The sequence below is a fragment of the Elephantulus edwardii genome, unplaced genomic scaffold (assembly GCF_000299155.1).
Source record: "Elephantulus edwardii isolate Elephantulus edwardi_28Jun2011 unplaced genomic scaffold, EleEdw1.0 scaffold00166, whole genome shotgun sequence".
In the NCBI taxonomy this organism is placed as follows: domain Eukaryota; kingdom Metazoa; phylum Chordata; class Mammalia; order Macroscelidea; family Macroscelididae; genus Elephantulus; species Elephantulus edwardii.
The window spans coordinates 2,896,312-2,918,275 of record NW_006399916.1 but is presented as its reverse complement, the minus strand read 5'-3'; the positions used below and the strand labels follow the sequence as shown (position 1 = coordinate 2,918,275).

Here is a 21,964-nt window from a genome sequence, read left to right as displayed (position 1 = left end):
AGAAAAATTCCTTCATTGTTTTACAGTCCCTCCCCCCAGATCCACTCCACTATGCAGCCTTCGTTCTGGACTCCGGTCATGACAATAATGCCTAATCACATATGCATCTTTAACAGGAGCTAGTGTTTTCCAAAATCCCACCATTACTTAAGCATATTATTGCTGCTATTAGTACATTCCGTTGACTTGGTTCTGAAAGAATGAAACACCTCCCAGCCCTGCGCTGTTCTCACAGTACTTGCTATGCGGACCTTTTTCTGCAGCCAGTTATGTCAATTTATTTTGTTGAAGGTCTCCTTTTTCACTGACCTTCTATATTACCAGGCATAACAAACCAATCCCTCCTGATAACATGATCAGAGTATGTAGGACAAAGTCACACCATCCTGCCTTGTAAGGAGCATTCTGGTGGTGCTGCTTCTTAGATAAATTTAGTTCTCCTTCTGTCAGTCGTGCTATATTCAGTATTTTACATTGATACTATAATTGTGTCAGTATTTTGGTGACCAGCTTTCATATGCATCCTAGATTACTGGAAAGATCATGGCTTAGATATGCGCTCTTTAGTCCTCAGAGGAACATCTTTGCTTTTAACATTGTAAAGATCTATTTGCAGAAGATTTCCCCAGTGTAACACATCATTTGGTTTTGTTATTCTGTTCAAAAATAATGAAGATTTTTACTCTTTTAATAGTGTTTGAACTAAACCTCAAGTAACATTTTATCAGCTTATATCAAACCAGTGTCTTTTGTTTCCTGTGTAAGTGTTAAAATTGATCCATTGGCAGTGAGAAAAATCCGATTAAAGCAAGCAAGATGAGGATAATAACTGGGGATCAGTTTTACCTGTATGAAATTTTCATTGTGACCAATTTTAATCTCATCAGGTTTGGTTGGTTGGTTTTTTTTTTTTTACTTTTTTATTTTATATTGCTTTGTGTACAAAATTTGTATACCTTGTGTTTCAGTGTTTGGGAATGATCATATTAGATACAGTGTGAATTAAGGAATGTGTGAAACATCTTTGGTTTCTTGACTGCTGCATCCATGAGTGTTGATTAAGGATCTAAGTAAAATGAAATCCTTGACAACCTCAATGCTTTGTCCATTTATCATGGTGTTGCTGAATGATCCAGTTGTGAAGATATTTTTCCCTTTACGTTAATGTGTAATCCATACTGAAGACTATAATCTTTGATCTTCATCATTCAGTGTTTTAAGTCTTATTTCTTTTATCACATAGAGTTGTGTCATCTCACATTACTGGTTGTTATTGACTCCACACCTAGTATTCTACTTTATGTAGTTCACCATCTCATATTATTTGTTCTACCTAAAGATTGCATGAGTATGGTGAAATTATGCAATCCTGATGCACACATTGTCTGATTTTAAAAGATGGAAGAAAGAGAAGCAAAAATTAATAAGTAGATAAGGGTGATGAAAGGAAAGAACTTGGTTAGACATTTTAATTTGTTTAATTAATTTAAGTACTTTAAAAAGTCTCCCTTTCTTTTCAGTGATCTGATTGTGATTGTTTACATGTTCTTTTTGAAATTATTTCATGTGAATTTCAGTGAACTTTGTAGGTGTGTAGATTAGTGGGACTTTGCTTTGTTCTTAATTTTTTTAAAAAAATTTATACTTGTTTACTTACAAAGTTCAGAAAGTTTATATACATTGTTTTTAACATGTTTTGGCGCTTTTAATTAAATTTAGGAAATTCTTGGTTATTCATTCTTCAAATAGTACTTCTGCCCTGCTCTCCTTTCTTTCTGAAACTCCTTTTATACTTGTGCTGGTATACTTAGTGTTGGTTGTTGTTGTGTACTGTCAAGTTGGAACCACCCCAGAGCTGTCCTTTAGCTGGTTTTCAGAGGGAGAAAATGACAAGCAAGGATGGATTTGAACTGCATACTGTTGCATTGGCAACACAATTCCTTACCACTAGGCCACTTATCTAATACTCTGTTCATATTTCTTCATTCTTTTTTCTTTCAATCCATGCAGTCCCACTAAAGTTGACTTGTCTTCAGGTTTATGTGTTCTTTATCTTACTAACGTGAAGCTTCTGCTGAAGCTCTAGTGAGATTTCATTTCAGTTATTGCACATTTAAAACAGGAAAGACCCTCAACAAGATGACTGGCACAGTGTCTCTAGCAGCGGACTTCAGCATGATGCAGATGATGAGGATAGTGCGGGATAGGGCAGGGCTCCTCTTGGATGTTCATAGGGCCAGAGTGAGTCACAATCAACTTGATGACACCTAACAACATTGTTTCACATTTCTTAAAAAAATGTATATAGTAACTTACATTTCCTTGCTGATATTTTCTGTTTTGTATAATATTATTCTCATATTCTCAATAAAAGCATGTCCTTTGTTTATTTGATTCTTGAACATATTTAAAGTAGTTTCTTTGAAGTTTTTGTTTGGTAACTCCAACATCTGTCTTCCTTAAAGGCAGTTTCTGGTGATTTCTTTCTCTCTGTGTATGAGCCTTACTTTATTGTCTTTTTACATGTTTTTTATTTTTTGGTTGTTGTTGAAAACAAAATATTTTAAATAATACATTATGTAAACTGTTTAATCTCTTCTCTCTTCCAAGGATTTTGTTGATGTTTATGATATTATTTTTTAGTACCGTCAAGTCAGCACAGATGGAATGGGTTTGCGGAGGCAGTAATTGCCTATGAGAAAATTGCCTGTCTTTCTCCTAGGAACAACTGGTGGAATTGAACTTCGTTTCTTTGAATTGGCAGGGCAATTCTTTACTACTAAGCCACCAAAGCTTCTTTTATGGTGGTGGTTGTTGTTGTGTACGGTTGAGCTGGAACTGACCCATAGCTGGCCTGTCAATGAGTTTTCAGAGGCAGTTAATCTCATGGAAGGAGATGGCCCATCCTTCTCCTGGAGCAGCTGGTAGTTTTGAACTGCATGCCTTTGGGATTGCAGGGCAGCTTCTTACCATTAGACTGCTTTGCTACCACTTTGCTTTTATGATAAGAGCAAAATAAGTCTGATGATCACTAATAAAAGATTGAAATAATTAAATGACTTTGCTACTTTTGCTTGGGAGAGAGACAGACAGTCTCCTCCTATGTGATTTATAGCCTCTGAAACCCCACTGGAAGGATCAGCTATGTGTCAGTTCTGAGTCAATGGCACATAACAACAGTAAAAACCAATAATTGATAACATTGAGAAAAGTTAGGGCATCAAAGAACATCACTTGATGAAATTGAATCTAACTTAATCAGGGTTGTAAATTATTTCCACTTTGTCACCAGATGAATTACATATTCTGATTAAACATTATAAGACATAAATGAATGATTTCTATTTGGATTATTTTAGATAATATTTTAAAACATTTGAAAATGTGATTGATTATTGTTCATCAGAAAGTTTTATCATGGCAGCATTATTTAATTTTAAATTAAGTCAGTTGCAGGGAAATTATTCATAATTTTGTTATGTGTTGCATGAAAACACCTGCCTAAACTAAACCTATTGGTGTTGATTCCAACTCATAATCACCTTCATTGAGGTTCAAAGGCTGTAAATACTTATGGAGAAAGACTGTGTATGTTTCTTCCTTGGAGCAGCTAGTAAGTTTGAATTGAAAACCTTTTGTTCTTCATCTTAACATACTATGCCACCAGATCTCCATAAATATACCTCCAATCTTTAAAACTCTTTGCTTTTGAGTCAGAAATAACAGCTAGCTGTACCTCCTGTTGATTTTTGGAGGCTGTCAATAGCACTGGAGGAGACTGCCCATCTTTGTTTTGCAGGTTACCCTTGGAGTCCAGGCTTTAGGTTAGCATCACAGCACCCTGCTCAACTAATTCTTCCTGAAATTCCCATGCCTGCCTTTTTCTTCCATGGTTTTCAAGTTCTTGTAATTTTAATACAGACTCAAATCTTGAGTGCCCTCTAGAGGTAGTTGTTCATTAATATCCATTTTGGAGGGCAACATCTGCCTTTCTTTTAAGCCCTAGTCGATCAGTCATTGTTAGTTGAATGTCCTCTGTGTCCCAGGCTCCGAGGGGTACTGGGCATACAGTCCTTACCCCAACTCTAAAGGTGGGATGTTAAAGAATAATTCCTGGCCAATGTGAAAACCAACCCTCTTGATATGTATTGAAAGTGCACTTGCTGACTTCATTTCAATGTGAATTATTATTAGATGCATAATAGCACTATAGCAGTCCTTTTGTAACACCCTTATATGAGTAGGAAATGCTGATCAAATACATATGTATATAGGTTGTTGAAAGTGAGCAAAGCATTAGAATTGCATATTTGGTGAGATAGTTCTGTACACTGTGCCCATTTGTTGTTTCTTTTGTCTCCTGCAAAAGTATATCCTGTTTATATATACACTATATGCTTTATACTGAAGACTCTTTGATTCCTTATTAGGCATTTATTCCGGGAATACTTGCTTTGGTTGATGCCAAAGAATGCAAAAGACATTTGTTGCAGATTGCCTGAATCCGTTGGGTTTTTAAATTAAAAACCTCTGTAGATCTAGACTTTAATCCAGCTGTACTTGGGTTTTTATTTAGCAACAGTATTTTCCCAAGAAAAAAATAGAAATTTATTTCTTCTTTAAATCATAGCTATAATTTTCCATAAACTAATAAAAGAAATATATAATATTTTATCCAAGATACACAAACATTTGCCAAAGATCTACGGATTTTTTAAAAAAGAAGAAGACAAATTACTGTGAACTCCTTCACATGATATCTACAAATAGCATGTTCATATCAAGTTTCATTTGCAATGAGCATAAGCAAGGGGCAGCACCTTAAGATCAGGGGAAAAACAAAGACCCAAAGACTAAGAATTACTGTGTCATTACCCCTTATCATGTCTTGTTTTCTATATAACCCACTGCTTCATGTCTATTCTTCCACATAGCAACCTTCCATTGGTTTCCAAAGTTGTAAATCTTTGAGAGAAAACCCATTTTTCTGTCATGAAGTATGCAGAGGTTTAGAATCTTTGACCTTTCAATTATCAATATGATATGTAACACACTGTGCCATCCATGCTCCATATTGTCTATATAATTCCACAAACTTTTTTTGGAGAGAAAGGATTTGGACCAAAAGTTTCTTTTGTCTTTCCAAGAATTTATTATGATATTGTAGCTAATTTACTCTCCTTATGTACATTATACCTTGGGTGGCATTGGTGTCCTGGATCTTAACATGGGCTTTTCGAGTTGCTTTGTTTTCTGAAAGCCTTAATGCTTCATACTTGGAAACATGAAGAGTGGAATCTACTAGGGTGTTATTGAATATAACAATATTGTATTCACAAATGTTTATATAAAGATAATATTTTTTTTCTGAGAAATATCTCCTAATACCCACGTAGTTTCACAGGTCCTGTCCTCTATCTCTAGGATTAGTTAAGAAGATCACAATCACAATTTTAAAAAGTGACAAGTCAGTATGCGACTGCTTAGGGAAAACATCAGTTTTGAATAAAACTGGTTTCTTTAATCTTTTAACATTAGAACTATCAGGAGTAGGTAAGAGATTTTCTATATCATGAAATCTAACAGAACTTTTTTTTCTAAAAGAGCAGTTTGCTATCCCATTTGCTTTTTTAAAATTATTCAACTGTGTGTGTGTGTGTGTGTGTAGTGTTTAGTATTCATGTGAGATAACCTTGAGTCGATTCTGACTCATTGTAACATTATACAACAGAGCAAAATGCTCTCTGATCATGTGCGTTCCTGTGTTCTTCAGTCTCTGCTCTACTTGAGACCATTTCCTGCAGCCACTGAATCAGTCCAGCTCCTTCAGGGTCTTCCTGTCATCTGCTAATTGTGGTTGAGTTGGAATTTAAAAAGGCACGTTACTTACTCAGAAACTCAACCCATATTTTTGTTTAATTTTAATTTTTTATTGGCTTGCTTACAAACTTTGTATACATTGTGTTTCACACTATTGTTCATTCATATTGTATTTCATACAATCGTTATAATGCATTGTGTTTTATAAAATTAATCGCCGTTGGATCTTGCCCATCATTACCCTGTCTTTTCTCCCAGAAGCTTCCCATTTTCTTTGCCTCCACCCACCAAACTGCTCAGTCCTGTGGTTTCACCCCTTCCTACCCTCACGCCTCCACTCTACCCTGCCCCTTGAGTTCCCATACATATTTTACTAGTTATCCTTCTATTTTTATAATAATGGTCTTTTGCAGTATTTGTCCTCATGAGACTGTGTTAGTTCACTCAGCATAATGCTCTTCAGCCTCTCCCAAGTTCTATAGTATTTTAAAATCATTACTCCTGAGTGCTGCATAGTATTCCATTGTGTGAATGTACCACAATCCATTTTGTTGTGGTTGGACATTTGGGCTGTTTCCATGTTCTTGTGATAGTGAATAATGCTGCTATGAACATTGGTATACAAATCTCTGTTTCTGTCTCAGTTCTATTTTCCTAATCCCACTAACAATGTATAAGAGTTCCTATATTGCCACATCCTCTCCAGCATTTATTACTTGCTGCCATGCTAAACATTGCCACTGCTACTGTGGTAAAATGGTATTTCATTGTGGCTTTGATTTTCATCTCAATAATTTCCAGTGATTTGGAACATTTCTTTATATGTCTGTTTGCCATCTGAATGTCCTCAGTATAAATTCTTTCCATGTCTCTTGTAGATTTGGTAATTGGGTTATCAGTGTTTTTCTACTGAAGGCCCAAGCATATTCTGTAAACTTTTGTTAGGAGACCCTTGTCTGAGATGGTATTTCTAAATGTTTGTTCCTAGTCAGTAAGTTTTCTTTCTACCCTAGAGGAATTTTTTTTTTAATTTAATGTTTAGAAGGTCTCATTCATCAATTTTATCCCCTTCAGGGTGAGCATTTCTGGCTGTATTTGGCAGTCTCTTACACTAGGCTGTCTAAGATTGATTCCAGTTTGTTTCTTATGAACTTTATGGTTTTAGGCTTTGATCCCAGGTCTCTGATCTAGCTTGAGTTGATTTTTGTATATGGTGTAAGATGTGGATCCTGTTTCAGCTTTCTGCAGATAGTAGTTCAGTGCCAATACCATTTGTTTAAAAGGTTGTCATTTCCTCATTTGATAGGTTTTTCTTCCTTGTTGAGTATCCATTGACCCTAGATAGATGAGTCTCTTTCTGTGTTCTCAATACTGTTCCATTGGTCTATGTGCCTGTCATTGTACCAGTCCATGAGCTTTTTCTTACTACCAATATATAGTTGGTGTTGAGGTCAGAGAGTGCTATGCCTCCCATTTCATTTTTGGTTTGTTTATGTGAGTGTCTTTCCTCTCCAAATAAACTTGACAATTTCTCTTTCAATCTTCTTGAAAAATGAATTTGATATCTGGATTGAGATTGCATAGAACATGTGGATTGCTTTGAGTAGGTTTGTCATTTTCACAATATTGAGTCTTCCTAGTCATGAAGAGGGGATATTTTCCATTTATTTAGATTTTTTCATTGTGTCTCAAAGAAGTGTTCTGTAGTTTTTTCATATAGGTTCACTCCCAAGTATCTCAATTTGTAGTTGGATATTGTAAATGATATTACTTTCTTGGTTTCCTTCTCTGAGTTCTCTTTGTTGCTGTTGAGGAATTCCACTGAGCTGGTTTTCAAAAGTGTAAATAAAATTGACAAACCATTTGCAAACTTATCAAAAGGGAAAAAAAGAGAAGACACAACTCAATTAAGGAATGATAGAGGTGACATCACAAACAGAATCAGAGGAAATAAAATTTGTAATATTGGAATATTATGAAAAACTATAATAAATTTTAAAACCTAAAGGAAATGGACAGATTCCTGGAAACGTACGTCCTACCCAGATTGACACGGTCAGATGTAGAACAGGTGAACAGATCCATTACAAAAGAAGAAATTGAGCAGTTCATAAAAACTCCCTCACTAAAGAAGCTCTGGACCAGGTGGCTTCATGGTTCAATTATACCAAACATTCAGAGAAGATTTATCACCAGTCCTACTTTAGTTATTTAAAAAAATACAAAAAGAAGGAACACTTCTAGAGACATTCTGTGAAAAAAGCATAACCCTAACACCAAAACCAGACAAGAAAGAAAACAGACCAATACCTCTTATTAACATAAGTGCAAAATCTTTAACAAAACACTAGCCAATAGAATCCAAAAGCACACGGCCAAGTGGGACTCATGAGCATTAAGCAAGGATGGTTCAATATAAGAAAAACAATCAGCGTAATTCACCACATTAACAAAGAAAAAAAAGAAGCATGTGATCTTAGCAATTGATGAAGAAAAGGCATTTGACAAAATCCAACACCTCTTCCTGATAAAGGCACTCAGCGAAATTGGAATAGAAGGAAATTTTCTCAACATAGTCAAAATTATATATGCAAAACCAAGAACCAAAATCATTTTCAGTGGAGAAAGACTAAAAGCATTTTCTTTGTGAACAGGGACCAGCAAGGATGCCCACTATCCCCACTTCTATTCAATGTTGTATTGGAAGTTCTTGCTAGGGCAATATGACAAGAGAAGGAAATAAAAGGCATCCTGATCAACAAAGTGATGGTTAAACTCTTGCTATATGCAGATGATACGATGTTATACACAGAAAATCCCCAGTACTCAACAAAAAACTGTTAGAGCTAGTAGACCAAACTAGTAGAGTGGCAGGATACAAGATTAATAGCCGTCCATGTTTTCATTATTTTTGTTAGATGCCATTCATCCATGTTGTTGTTGTTGTTATGGAGCTCAGTTTACACAGTAGTAAGAAGCTGCATTGCAATCCCAAAGGCATGCAGTACAAATCCACCTGTTAGACAGTCTCCTTCCATGTAATTTACATCCTCTGATAACTCAATGGTAGGCCAAGTAGGTGTCAGTTCCAACTTGAAGACACACAGCAACAACAGAAAAAGAAACTTATTTTACACATCATTCATGTTATGAGGTGCATATTCATCCTTGTTCCTTAAGGTTAGGTGTATATACTTTTGTGTTGTATGTTAAGTGTATATTCTATTATGTGTGTGTTCTAGAGTTTGTCTAACCATTCATCCATTGATGGGCTCTTAGGTTGGCTCTGTCTTTTTGCTCTTGTGCACTAAAATTTGGTTGTGGTTTATAAAAGTCAGCATGAGTGTGGAGGAAGCAGTATCAGTTCTCTGATTTCACAAAGAGATGGAATAGCATCACCATCAATAGCCCAAGGCTGCTTCCTATAAGCCAGACATCCCTTCACACTTTAAACATTTTTTATCAATTCTGACACTCACGGTCTCTCCCGTGGCACTCATTACTTCTCTGCTGGGTTCAGTAACTCATTGCAATGGGCACACAGAACACATAGATCACAAACAATTTAGATGTATTAATTAAGAAGTAAAAGGTTACAATGTTGGTTCAAGAACAACTCAAGATATAGCTCTTAGTTTATTAGGACAATTTCTTTGCAGCTATACCTGAAGAAAGGCCTTTTTATGAACATAGATCCTACTCTGCAAGTATTATAAAGCCTTTAAAACTCTTGTTTTCAGTTACCCCAAAGCATCTCATTGTGATTGCATGGCTTGGCCCAAAGTTGCATAGCCCTACCTCCCAGGTTCAGCAAACTTATCTTCCTGACAAATGTTGAAGGCACTTACTCCACCAGTAAGTCTTCTGTCCAAAATCATTCAGCTTTCTCAATTTGGGGGCCGAGAATCCATCTGATATTTCATAACAGTGTTTTGGTCTTGCTGTCATCAGTTGCTATCTCTCACAGCTGCTCCATTGTTTCAGTGCATGAATGTTGAGTCCAGAAGAGACACTAGGAACTGTCTATTTCTTGAAGGTAATGATAGCCTCCCTTTCTACCTCTGAAGTAGCTCATTTGAATGCTGGCAAGTTAGCAAAGCTGACCAATTCCCACGTTAGTGTTCCACACACCTTATGTGCATGATACTGTCCACAAGTTTATTAGCAAGGCATCCACTCCTCTTGTTGGGCAACAAACATCTCTCTCACATTTGCATAACCTGACCCAGTCATTGTCATAGTGGACCCTCAAACAAGCTTTCAGAGACTGTAAGTCACACAGACAAGGATGATCGAACTTTTACATACTTTGTACATGTTTTCAGAAGGGACCAGTTCTTGGAAAAAGACATTTTACTGGGAAATGTATAGGGTCAGAGGAACAGACGATGACCATCAATAAGATGGATTGACACAGTGATTACCACAGTGAGTGTGAGGGTGACACATTGTAAGGATGTTGCAGGATACAGTAAGCTTCAGATCTGCTATTCAAAGTGGCACTAGGATGTGTAGTCGACACAGTGGAACTTAAGCTGCAACATCACCTCAATCATGTGGTGGTTGTTATTGATTGCTTTTGAGTCGAGCACAACTCATAGCGACCTGATGAGGGAAAGGCCTGAAGCCTTTCTGTAACTATTGAAATTTATTAAAGTTTCCAGAGGCATGTTGTTTAGGAAGTGGGTGCTACCATGATTGGAATTATTACAACAATTAATTCATGATGTTGTGCATATCTCTGAGTCACGATTCTTATTTTTCTATTATATGTACCTACTAATCATAACAAACTGTGGCTGACTTTGAGAAGAATGGGAATCCCAAAACATTTAATCGTGCTAATGTGAAACCTATACTTGGACCAAGAGGCAGTTATTAGAACAGAGCAAGGTAACACCACATGGTTCAAAATTGGGAAGGGTGTACGCCAGGGATGTGTCCTATCTCCATACCTTTTCAACCTGTATGCAGAGCAGATTATCTGAGAGGCCGGGCTCTATGGGGATAAGTGTGGCGTCAGAATTGGTGGAAGATCTATTAACAATCTGCGTTATGCAGATGACACAACTCTGCTTGCTGAAACTGAAGAGGACCTCATGCATTTGCTGCAGAGGGTCAAGGACTGCAGCCTTCAATATGGACTGAGGCTCAATGTCAAGAAGACAAAGATTCTCACCACTGGACCAATTGGTAGCATCAGGATGGATGGTGAAGAGATTGAGATTATTCACAGCTTCAGTTTGCTTGGCTCCACAGTCAACACTCCTGGCACCAACAACCAGGAAATCAAAAGATGTATTGCAATGGGACAGTCTGCTGTTAGGGACCTCTCTAAAGTACTCAAGAGCAACGGTGGCTCTCTGGAGACTAAGGTGCACCTGATACAGGCCATGGTCTTTGCAATCGCTTGTTATGCATCAGAGAGTTGGAAAATGACTAGGGAAGATAGAAGGAGAATTGATGCCTTTGAACTGTGGTGCTGGAGAAAAGTATTGAATGTACCCTGGGCTGCCAAGAAAACAAATAGATTCGTCCTAGAGAGGGTTAAACCAGGCTACTCCTTGGAGGCAAGGATTCTAGGGCTTTGCCCGACATACTTTGGACATGTTGTAAGGAGAGGCAGGTCCTTGGAGAGGGACGTCATGCTTGGTAAGGTGGAGGGACAGTGCAGGAGGGGAAGACCCTCTATGAGGTGGATTGATTTAGTGACTGGGGTAATCAGGATGGGTGTGTCAGAAGCAATGCGATTGGTACAGGATAGAGCAAGGTTTAGGGCTGTTGTACATAGGGTCGCTATGAGTCGCAAGCGACTCGATGGCACATAACAACAACAACAACAATGGGATTGAAAGGAGCTCTGGTGGCCTACTGGTAAGAAGCTATGCTGCAATCACAAAGGCACATGGTTTGAATCCACCATACAATTAATTCCCTCTGAAAATCTACTGGAAGGTCAGCTGTGGTTTGGTTCCAAGTAGATGGTACTCAGCAACAATAGTAAGACTGCAGAATCAGATGGTATTTCTATTTATAAATTTGAAAGGAATCTTTTTTTTTCTCACAGTAGTTACACCATTTTTCAGTCCCACTAGTAATGTATGAGGGTTCTCCTCTTTCCACTTCCTTGCTAGAATTTCCTTTATGAATTTTGGTGGATTTTAAAAAAAAACTTTGTAGGATGAGATGATCTGGTATATGTAGTAATTTGTAGTATATTGTGCTGCTAGACAAAAGGTCAGCAGTTTGAATTTATTAGCTTCTCTGTGGGAGAAAGATGGGCAGTCTTCTCTCCTAAATATTTTACTGTCACGTATCCATGGTCTCTTCTTGTTCTCAAAATCCATCACGTGTAAGTCATTCCTCTACCTTTTTGTTCAACACAATTCTTATGCTTTGTATATTTTCTTCTTTAATTTTAGTATTCTTCTAATAGAGCAATATTAGAGATTTGTCTTCAAATCAAGAATTCTGCTCTTTACCTGATTCACTTCTATACTTTTTCTCTTTCAATAGATTATCTGTTTCTGAAATTTTGGTATCAGTCTTCTGGATTTATATTTACTGTTTTTATATTGTATTATTTTCTGTTTATTTTGTCAATTTGTTATTGTGGTTTTTTTTCCAGAATTTTGCTTATGCTTTCCTTTATCTCTTTCTTTATTTGTTGAAGGAATCTATCTATCTATATCTATCTATCATCTATCTATCTATCTATCTATCTATCTATCTATCTATCTACCTATCTATCTACCTATCTATCTATATTATTTCTTACCAGAGAGTTATATTAGTATTTACTTCTTCAGAAGGTTATCAGACCTTGAATTTTGGTCATTGCCAACCATGGAGTTGGCATGGGTAGATGTTACTGATCATGGAGATGATAAGGGCATATTCAGCCATGGAGGCTGAAGTCATTGAAGGTACACTCTCTAAGGGTATGGCCCTCACATGTGTGAGCCCTTGGGCTGCCAGTCTTCAACTTGTTGGAGCACACTTTATGCTAACAGGGGAGTGGAGAATAGAGGGTCCATAGGGATTGTTGGCTGGCTAAAGGAATCATTAGGTGAGGAATGGAATTTTACCACTCACTAGTAGGGTGGTCTGTAGAAGAGTGAGCAGTCTCCTGTGAAGTTTATTGCCTCTGAAAACCTGATGGAGTGTCAGCTGTGACTCATTTTCTACTCAGGGTTACAGAACAACAACAGTAAAGTGGAGAATATGTCTTATCATTGGAATATTGTGTATTATTGGGGAGATACCATACCGCTCTGATTGATGGCACCAGTGTGGATGCCATTAAAATCCTGGATGGAGCCACTTATATGCTATTTACGATCAAAACTTTCCTCTGTGAATATCTTCTACATAAGAGTATAAGTATTTTTTATTATCATCTTTCAATCCATTTAATCTCATCACACCTCATATTCAACTCCTTCCCACCAAGTGATTCATAAATGCTCTTCTAAATCAAGACAGATATTCTCTGAAAAGGAAGCAGATGAGTGGTGATGTTAACACATACTATGTTATTGACCTTTAGTTCCAATTTCTGCATCTAAAATCTTCATATTTTACACTTGTCAAATGTAGTTGTTTGCATCCATGACTGATCACATGCATGGAAACACATTGTAAAATGTGAAACAGGGATTGGAGATTGAAGGCACCATCACAGCTATCATTATCATCACTATAAATATAATTTGTTAAAATTACATAATGTGTCACAGCTTCCTTTCTTTTTCACTGTCCCATCCAATGACAACAAGGATCTCTTTAACATCCACAGCTTCCAGAGCTGAGATGTGCAGTGGCACAGGGGAACGGTTCCGGATCTTCCGTGCTGAGAAGACTTACGCCGTAAAGGCAGGAAGATGGTACTTCGAATTTGAGGCTGTTACTGCTGGAGACATGAGAGTTGGCTGGAGCAGGCCAGGGTGTCAGCCTGACCAAGAGCTTGGCTCAGATGAACGTGCCTTTGCTTTTGATGGCTTTAAGGTGAGTAGGTTTTCTGTGTATCAAAGTATGGCAGAATCCCATGCTGGCATTTCAGAATTCTCCACATGTCCCTTTTGGTGGTATAATACCAATATTTTCCATGTTGCAGATAGGAAATTGTTTTCCTCTAGTCTCACAATATTTTATCAAACCCACACATAACTTCTAACTCAGAGGCAGCACTTTTTTGATGTTTCAAATCCACCAGTGGCTCCATGGGGAAAGGATAGGCAATCTTATTCTGAGCCATATCCAACTCTGGAAACCTGCTGGAGAGTGAGCTTTGGATAATTTTTGACTCAATATCAGTAAATATGGGCTTTGAATGTTTTTTAAGAGACAAAAATTTTCACACCTTTTGATACTTACTAATTTAATTTTTATAAAGAATGAACAGTATCATATTTTCCCTTAGTAATTATATCCCATATCAAATTGCAAGATGGTAGATAAGGGGGAATTTTAAAGATGGTACTGCAAAGTAATTGTTGTAGTTAATTTTATAACAACTAACTTGTGATATTTAGTTGTAGACATAAAAGTCACCTTTATCAAAACTTTCAAATATATACAGATGTATAAGTGGTTTTCTCACAGCTATATATAAGATATTCCCTTGTGGACTTAAAATAGGATTGGCATTTCTAAGACTTCATTTCCTCTCAATAAATATATTAATATTTTGGGTTTGATTTCAAGCTTTTCTGGTTTTAGTAGACAGATGAAATATTTCTAGATTTTCTTTTTATTAAAGTATCAGTGTCACTGGGTACAAGGGATATAATTTTATTTTGAAGTAAATGAAAATTGGAATGCCATTTTCAATAATAAGCTGCCAGCTTGATCCCCAGCTCATACTCTGTATTTCTAGAAGCAGAGAAAAGTGATTCATATCCTGGGAAGCACTGACTATAACAAGAAAAGACATTTCAGAAGACATACAGAGTTTCTTTTAATAGAAAGGGTTTTTTGGTTTTTTTTAGGAAGATAACTTTCAAAGTCATGAAACAACATTCGGTTTTTCTCAAGATGTAGTACGATTCCATGTTAATATTAAACTAAAACCCAAATCTTATTGCTATTGAGTCATAACTAATTCATAGTTGATACATACTAAGAGTTTGCAAATGTTGTAAATGATACAGGAGATTGCTCATTTTTCTTCCTTGGAGTAGCTGGGGGATCCAAACCATGAGCCTTTGGATTGACAGTGCAACTCCCTACCAGTAGGCCTCCAGGTCAACTTTATCACTTAGAACATTGCATTGCACTAGATAATAGCACAGATGGTGAGAGTTCCTCATGCTGCCATGTCAACAGGAAAGTCTGGTGTTGAGGCCTGCACTGTTGGTGGATGAGTGTCATTCACCTGGCCAACTCAAGACACATGACTCTTCTTCCCTTGTAGGCACAGCGGTGGCACCAGGGCAATGAGCACTATGGGCGCTCGTGGCAAGCAGGGGACGTGGTGGGCTGCATGGTGGACATGAATGAGCACACCATGATGTTCACGCTCAACGGGGAAATTCTCCTTGATGACTCTGGCTCAGAATTGGCTTTCAAGGACTTTGAGGTCGGTGATGGTAAGTAAGGGGCCTGCATTCCATGATGATTTCAAGTTGGCAGCATCACAAAGCGGTTTGTTCTCAAGTTTTATAGTAAGACGGTGGGCAAATGAATTGTAGCTTTAAATAACAAGTATTCAATATGGCTCCTCTGATCAGACATCCTTGAATTTACTTTAGCAGAAATACTTTCTCTGAGATCCTTAGTTAGAATTTCAAATGTGAAGAAGTGGCTTCTATAGACTTTTATGAATATGAACTACAATAGATATCAGGGCAAAGAAAAGAATGGTTTTCCATAAGTGTAATATTTTCATTTAGAAATCTCATCTGTCATGGAATTTCTTCAACATAGTAAAAAGTTGTATTTATGAAAAGCCGAGAGCCAACATTGTTCTCAATGGAGAGTAGCTAAAGGCATTCCCTTTAAGAACAGGAACTAGGCAAGGATGCCCATTATCTCCTCTCTTATTCAATATTGTATTGGAAGTATTAGCGATATCAATAGGCAAGAGAAGGAAATAAGAGGTATCCAAATTGGCAAAGAGGAAGTAAAATTATCTTTCTATACAGGTGATATGATAGTATACTTAGAAAACCCTAAAGATTCAGCAAGAAAACTACTGGACATAGTTGACCAATTCAGCAAAGTAGTAGGATACAAGATCAATTGGATTTTGCTACAGTGAGAAAGAGAATACAGAGCCAGAGCTAAGAAAAATAGTACCCTTCACAATAGCGAATCACAAGATTAAATACTTGGGAGTAAATCTAACAAGAAGCACAAAGGATCTATTCAAAGAAAATTACAAAACATTACTACAAGAAACAAAAAGAGACCTAGAGAAGTGGAAGAATATCCCTTGATCATGGATAGGAAGACTCAATATTGTGAAAATGTCAATATTCCCAAAGGCAATTTACACATTCAATGCAATCCCAATACATATACCAGTACAATTCTTCAATGAGATGGAAAAGGTAATCTCCAATTTCATTTGGAATGAAAAGAAGCCCCAAATAAGCAAAGCACTTCTTAAAAATAGAAAAAAGGTAGGAGGCATCTCACTCCTTGCTTTCAAATCCTGTTACACTGCCATGGTGTTTAAGACAGCATAGTACTGGTACAATGACGGGCATATAGATCAATGGAATAGAATTCAGAATCCAGAAATCAGCCCATCTATGAAGAGATCTATATTTGTTCCCATTTCAAAGAAGGGTGACCTAAGAGAGTGTGGAAAGTATAGGACAATCTCATTGATTTCACATGCAAGCAAGATTCTACTGAAGATTATCCAAAACGACTGGAACAGCACATCAGCAGAGAACTGCCAGAAATCCAGGCTAGGTTTAGAAGGGGTCGTGGTACTAGGGATATTGTAGCTGATGTTAGATGGATCTTAGCTGAAATCAGGGAATACCAGAGGAATGTCTATCTGTGTTTCATTGATTATGCAAAGGCATTTGACTGTATAGATCATAAAAAACTGTGGCTGACTCTGAGAAGAAAGGGAATCCCAGAAAACTTGATGGTGCTAATGTGAAACCTATACTTGGACCAGGAGACGGTTGTCAGAAAACAGCAAGGGAACACTGCATGGTTCAAAATTGGGATGAGTGTATGCCAGGGTTACATCCTATCTCCATACCTTTTCAACCTGTATGTAGAACAGATTATCCGGGAGGCTGGGCTCTATGAAGAGAAATGTGGGGTCAAGACTTGTGGAAGATCTATCAACAATCTGCGATATGCAGATGACACAACCCTGCTTGCTGAAACTGAGGAGGACCTGAAGCGCTTGCTGCAGAGGGTCAAGGACTGCAGCCTCCAATATGGATTGAGGCCCAATGTCAAGAAGACAAAGATTCTCAGAACTGGGCGAATTGGCAGCATCAGGATGGATGGTGAAGAGATTGAGATTGTTCACAGCTTTAGTTTGCTTGGCTCCACAGTCAACACTTTTGGCACCAGCAGCCAGGAAATTAGAAGGTGTATTGCCATGGGAAAGTCTGCTGTTAGGGACCTCTCCAACGTGCTGAAGAGCAATTGTGTCTCTCTGGAGACTAAGGTGCGTCTGATACAGGCTATGGTCTTTGCAATCACTTGTTATGCATCAGAGAGTTGGACAATGACCAAGGAGGATAGAAGGAGAATTGATGCCTTTGAGCTGTAGTGCTGAAGAAGAGTGTTGAGAGTACCGTGGACTGCTAGGAAAACAAACGGATTCATCCTGGAAAGGGTTAAACCTGGTGGCTCTTTGGAGGCAAGGATTCTGAGGCTCTGTCTAACATACTTTGGACATGTTGTGAGGAGAGACCAGTCCTTGGATAAGGACATCATGCTTGGTAGTGTGGAGGGACGGCGCAGGAGGGGAAGGCCCTCAATGAGGTGGATTGATTCAGTGACTGGGGTAATCGGGATGGGAGTGTCAGAGACAGTGCAATTGGCACAGGAGCGAGCAGAGTTTAGGGCTGTTGTACATAGGGTTGCTGTGAGTCGCAAGAGACTCGACAGCACATAACAACAACCTATGACCAACTGATTTTTGACTAGGAGATGAAATAAGTTAGGAAAGGACAGCCTTTTTAACAAATGGTTCTGGCAAAACTGGAAAACTATCTACAGAAGATTCAAGCAAGATCCACACCTCACTCCATATACAAAAAACAACTCAAGGTGGATCATGGAAATAGGACTGAAAGCAAGGACTATAAACTTCATTAAAGACACATTTGGAAGAGCTCTAGTAGTCTTAATCCACAACATAAACAGTCCTCCAAGTATCCTGAAAAATCTACAACCAGGAGAAGATAAAATAGATAAATGGGACCTTCTATGAATCCCCAGACTCGTACAAAAACTTCTCCAACAGGGTAAAAAGGAAGCCACAGACTGGGAAAAAGTATTTGGTAATGACTTGTCTGATAAGGTACTTACATCTAGAATTTATAAAATACCTGAGCAGCACAACAAGATAAAGGTAAATAACCCCATTGAAAAATGGGCACAGCATATGAACAGACACTTCACCAAAGAAGACATTCAAATGCCCGACAAGCACATGAAGAGATGTTCAAAATCCCTATCTTTAAGAGAGATGCAAATCTAAAGAACTATGAGATATCATATCACCCCAGTCAGAATAGAAAAATTTAACAGAACAGCAGGCAACAAATTCTGGCGAGGTGGAGAAACTGAAACCCTTATTCCCTTGTTGGTGGAAGTGTAAAATGGTGCAACCACTGTGGAAGGTGGTGTGGCACTTTCTCAAAAATTTGCGAATAACGGTACCATTTGACCCAGCAATTCCACTACTGGGAATATACCGCAAAGAAACCATAACTGACATCCAAGCAGATATATGCACACCCATGTTTATTGCAGCTTTGTTCACAATAGCAAGGAGTTGGAAACAACCTAAGTGCCCATCAACAAAGGAATGAATAGAGAAGCTGTGGTATATTCATTCAAACAGTGGAACAGTACTCTGCTTTGGAAAACAAGGAGCTCATGCAATATTATTCAGAATGGGTGACCCTGGAGGACATTATGCTGAGTGAAATATCTCAGTCACAATAGGACAAATGCTTCATGGGGTCACTGTTGTAAAACAGGACTGACATCAGTGTTGGGGGAGACTGAGAAAGAGGGGATAAATAATGTATACTGCATTGAAACAGATGAGGGAAAAGATTGTTTAGGGGGGATATGTGATTAGGTGTTTTTGTCATGACAGGAGGCCAGAGCAAAGGCTGCATAGTGCAGTGGATGTGGGGCAAAGGGTTGTAAAATAATGAAAGAATTTTTCTTTTACTTTTCAAAGAGAAGAATGTACTGGGGTGTGGGTATGGAGAAAAATGCAACAAAGAATGACTGGAAAACCAAAGTCTCTGTAAATTTTTGTTGAAATTAATAATTTAAAAAAATTTTAAAAGCTGAATATAGAAATTCCACATGACCCAGCTATTCCACTACTTGGAATTTTCCCTGAAAAAATGAGAACTGAGACACAAACTGAGATTATTACACTGATGTTCATAGCGGCATGATTCACCATCACAAAAACATGGAAACAGCCTAATATCCAACCACAAACGAATGGATTGAGAAATGATGGTACATTCACACAATGGAATATTATGCAACATGTAGGAGCAATGATTTTTACCTATATTCTTACCTAACTTGTGAGAGACTAAAGAGCATTATGCTGAGTGAACTTAGTCCCACAAGGATAAATATTATATAAAACTGTTATTGCAGAATGAGCATAAGGATCCAAGAGGGGTGGGAGAGGTTGGATGTAGAGGGATGAGGATGTGCAGCAGGAGGAAGAGATTAATCATGGGGTTGTACAATTTTATGGGTTGGAGGGTGAGGGAAATTGAAGCAATTTGTTCGAATTTCAATTCAAGTTTTGTAAATAAAGTACTAGAAAAAAATTAAAAACAACAATAAAGAACTTAAAAATAAAACAACTAGAGATGTTAAGGATTTGAAGAGAGGAACCAAATCTATCATCATTTTCATGTGATGTACCTATTTACAAAGAAGCCCAAAATAATTTATTGACAAATTATTCTATTTAATTGGAGGAATAAAGGGAGCTCCGCCAATCTAGTAGGTAGGGAGTTTTACTGCCATGCCAGAGGTGGGCAGTTCAAATCCACCATCTGCTCTGTTGGAGAAAGATGAGAATAAAGAGAACTCCGCCAATCTAGTAGGTAGGGAGTTTTACTGCCATGCCAGAGGTGGGCAGTTCAAATCCACCATCTGCTCTGTTGGAGAAAGATGAACAGTTCCCTCCTTTGTCATTTACAGCTTCTGAAGACTGCTGAAGGGTCAGCTATGAGTCAGTTCCTAATACTAAATGAGTATTTTTGAAAATCGGAGATTTTAACAAAAGGATATTCCTATACCTGCACAAAGTACTGAATATCCCATGGATTAACAAATGATACGTCCTAGAGAAGGTACAGCCAGAATGCTCCTTGAAGTCAAAGATGATAAAATAACATATCACATACTTTTGGCATGTTGCTGGGAGAGGTTATTCCTTGGAAAGGGCCATCGTACTTGGGAAAGTGGAGGGTCGATGAAAGAAAGCTAGACCTTCAATCAGGTTGGGTTGACACAGTGATCTCAACAATGGGCTTGAGCATGATGGAGACTGGGAGGATGATGCAGTATTTTTATCTGTTGTTCATAGGGTCATTATAAGTCATAACTAACTTAACAGCACCTAACAACAACATTAAAGACAAGATACCATTGACAGAGACTTCTGGTAATTACCACTCCAACACATGGTCTACAGCAATTTTATAGGGGAAAATGATTTCATTTTACTCAGAGACTATTAGATTAAATTAATTAGGTAAGTATTAGTCTTTAAATTAAGACCACATCACTTCTTCACACTATGTGAAAAAAACACAGAAGATGTTATCATATCATATCATATCATATCATATCATATAATATCATAAACAAAGTTTTAAAAATTTCCAGTAAAAGGACTATTCAAAAAGGAACATCCTTTAGATTGTTGGGTAGTATCATTTTTCTGTAAGCATCAACCAAATTTGAATAAAGACGTTTTAGAACATTCATTTGAAAACAAAAACTCTTAAGGTTTACTGAAAAGCAAATTAATGAAGAAATTATTTACAATGAATATTTCAGTAAGAAAAATTGAGAAGAGAGAAGTAAGTATTCAAACCGACATCATTACTTTTGAGCATTTGAAAGGTCCCTCACAGCAGACTTTCCCAGTGCTATATGTGTTTTGCTTCCTGGCTGCTGGTGCCAAGGGTGTTTATTGTGAATGCAAACAAGATGAAACCATTGACAATTTCCTTCAACTTCACTGTTTTCACCACTGGGTCAATCCATGTTGAAGGCATAGCGTATGCCATCTACTCATTTCTGTCAGGTATATGCTGCTTTCAACATAATAAAGACAATGAAATACATTGATTATTCCATTATGATACTCAACACTCAAAGCCCCTCTATTCTGGAGTAGGTTCCTACTCATAATGGCCCCCCCTCAGGTCGTCACTGTCAACAGGTGGCATTGTGGTTAGTGGCACAGTTTGCTGTGGACAGTACACCTTGAACTCTAAATCTGTGCCTTGAGAAATCAGAATCTAACCTAGTTTTAACAGTTAAATTTTATTTATTTAAATAGTTTTAAAAAGCATATACTGACTTCTACTTATAAATGTACTTGCATGAATAAATTTCTCTACAGGAAACCAAAACATTAAGACAGTAAAAATACTGTCTATAGGAAGAACCACTGCAAATTAATAAAAACGTCAAAGCTTATTACCATCAAGTTGGAACTGACTCCTAGCTGACCCTTTAAGTGGGTTTTTGGGAGCTGTAAATATTAGAATAGAACAAAAATGATGAGTTCTATTCCATCTCATGGTGGGAGGAGCTAACTTTATAACTTCAATGTAAAACCAATATCCTAAGACTGCTGTTGTCTAACTTTGAGTCAAAACTTACCCATATCTGATCCTTTAGTGGGTTTTCAGAGGCAGTTAATTAATTGCAC

General features: G+C 37.5%; 1 protein-coding gene across 1 annotated transcript in view; it reads left to right on the top strand.

Moving 5' to 3' along the window:
- The window catches only part of RYR2 (ryanodine receptor 2 (cardiac)), an 814,526-nt gene that overhangs the window by 404,734 nt on the left and 387,828 nt on the right, over nt 1-21,964 (top strand). Inside the window, exons 28-29 of the mRNA XM_006895387.1 lie at nt 13,619-13,827; nt 15,236-15,410. Of these exons, the coding sequence (XP_006895449.1) occupies nt 13,619-13,827; nt 15,236-15,410 (384 nt within the window). The remainder of the gene's footprint in view (nt 1-13,618; nt 13,828-15,235; nt 15,411-21,964) is intronic.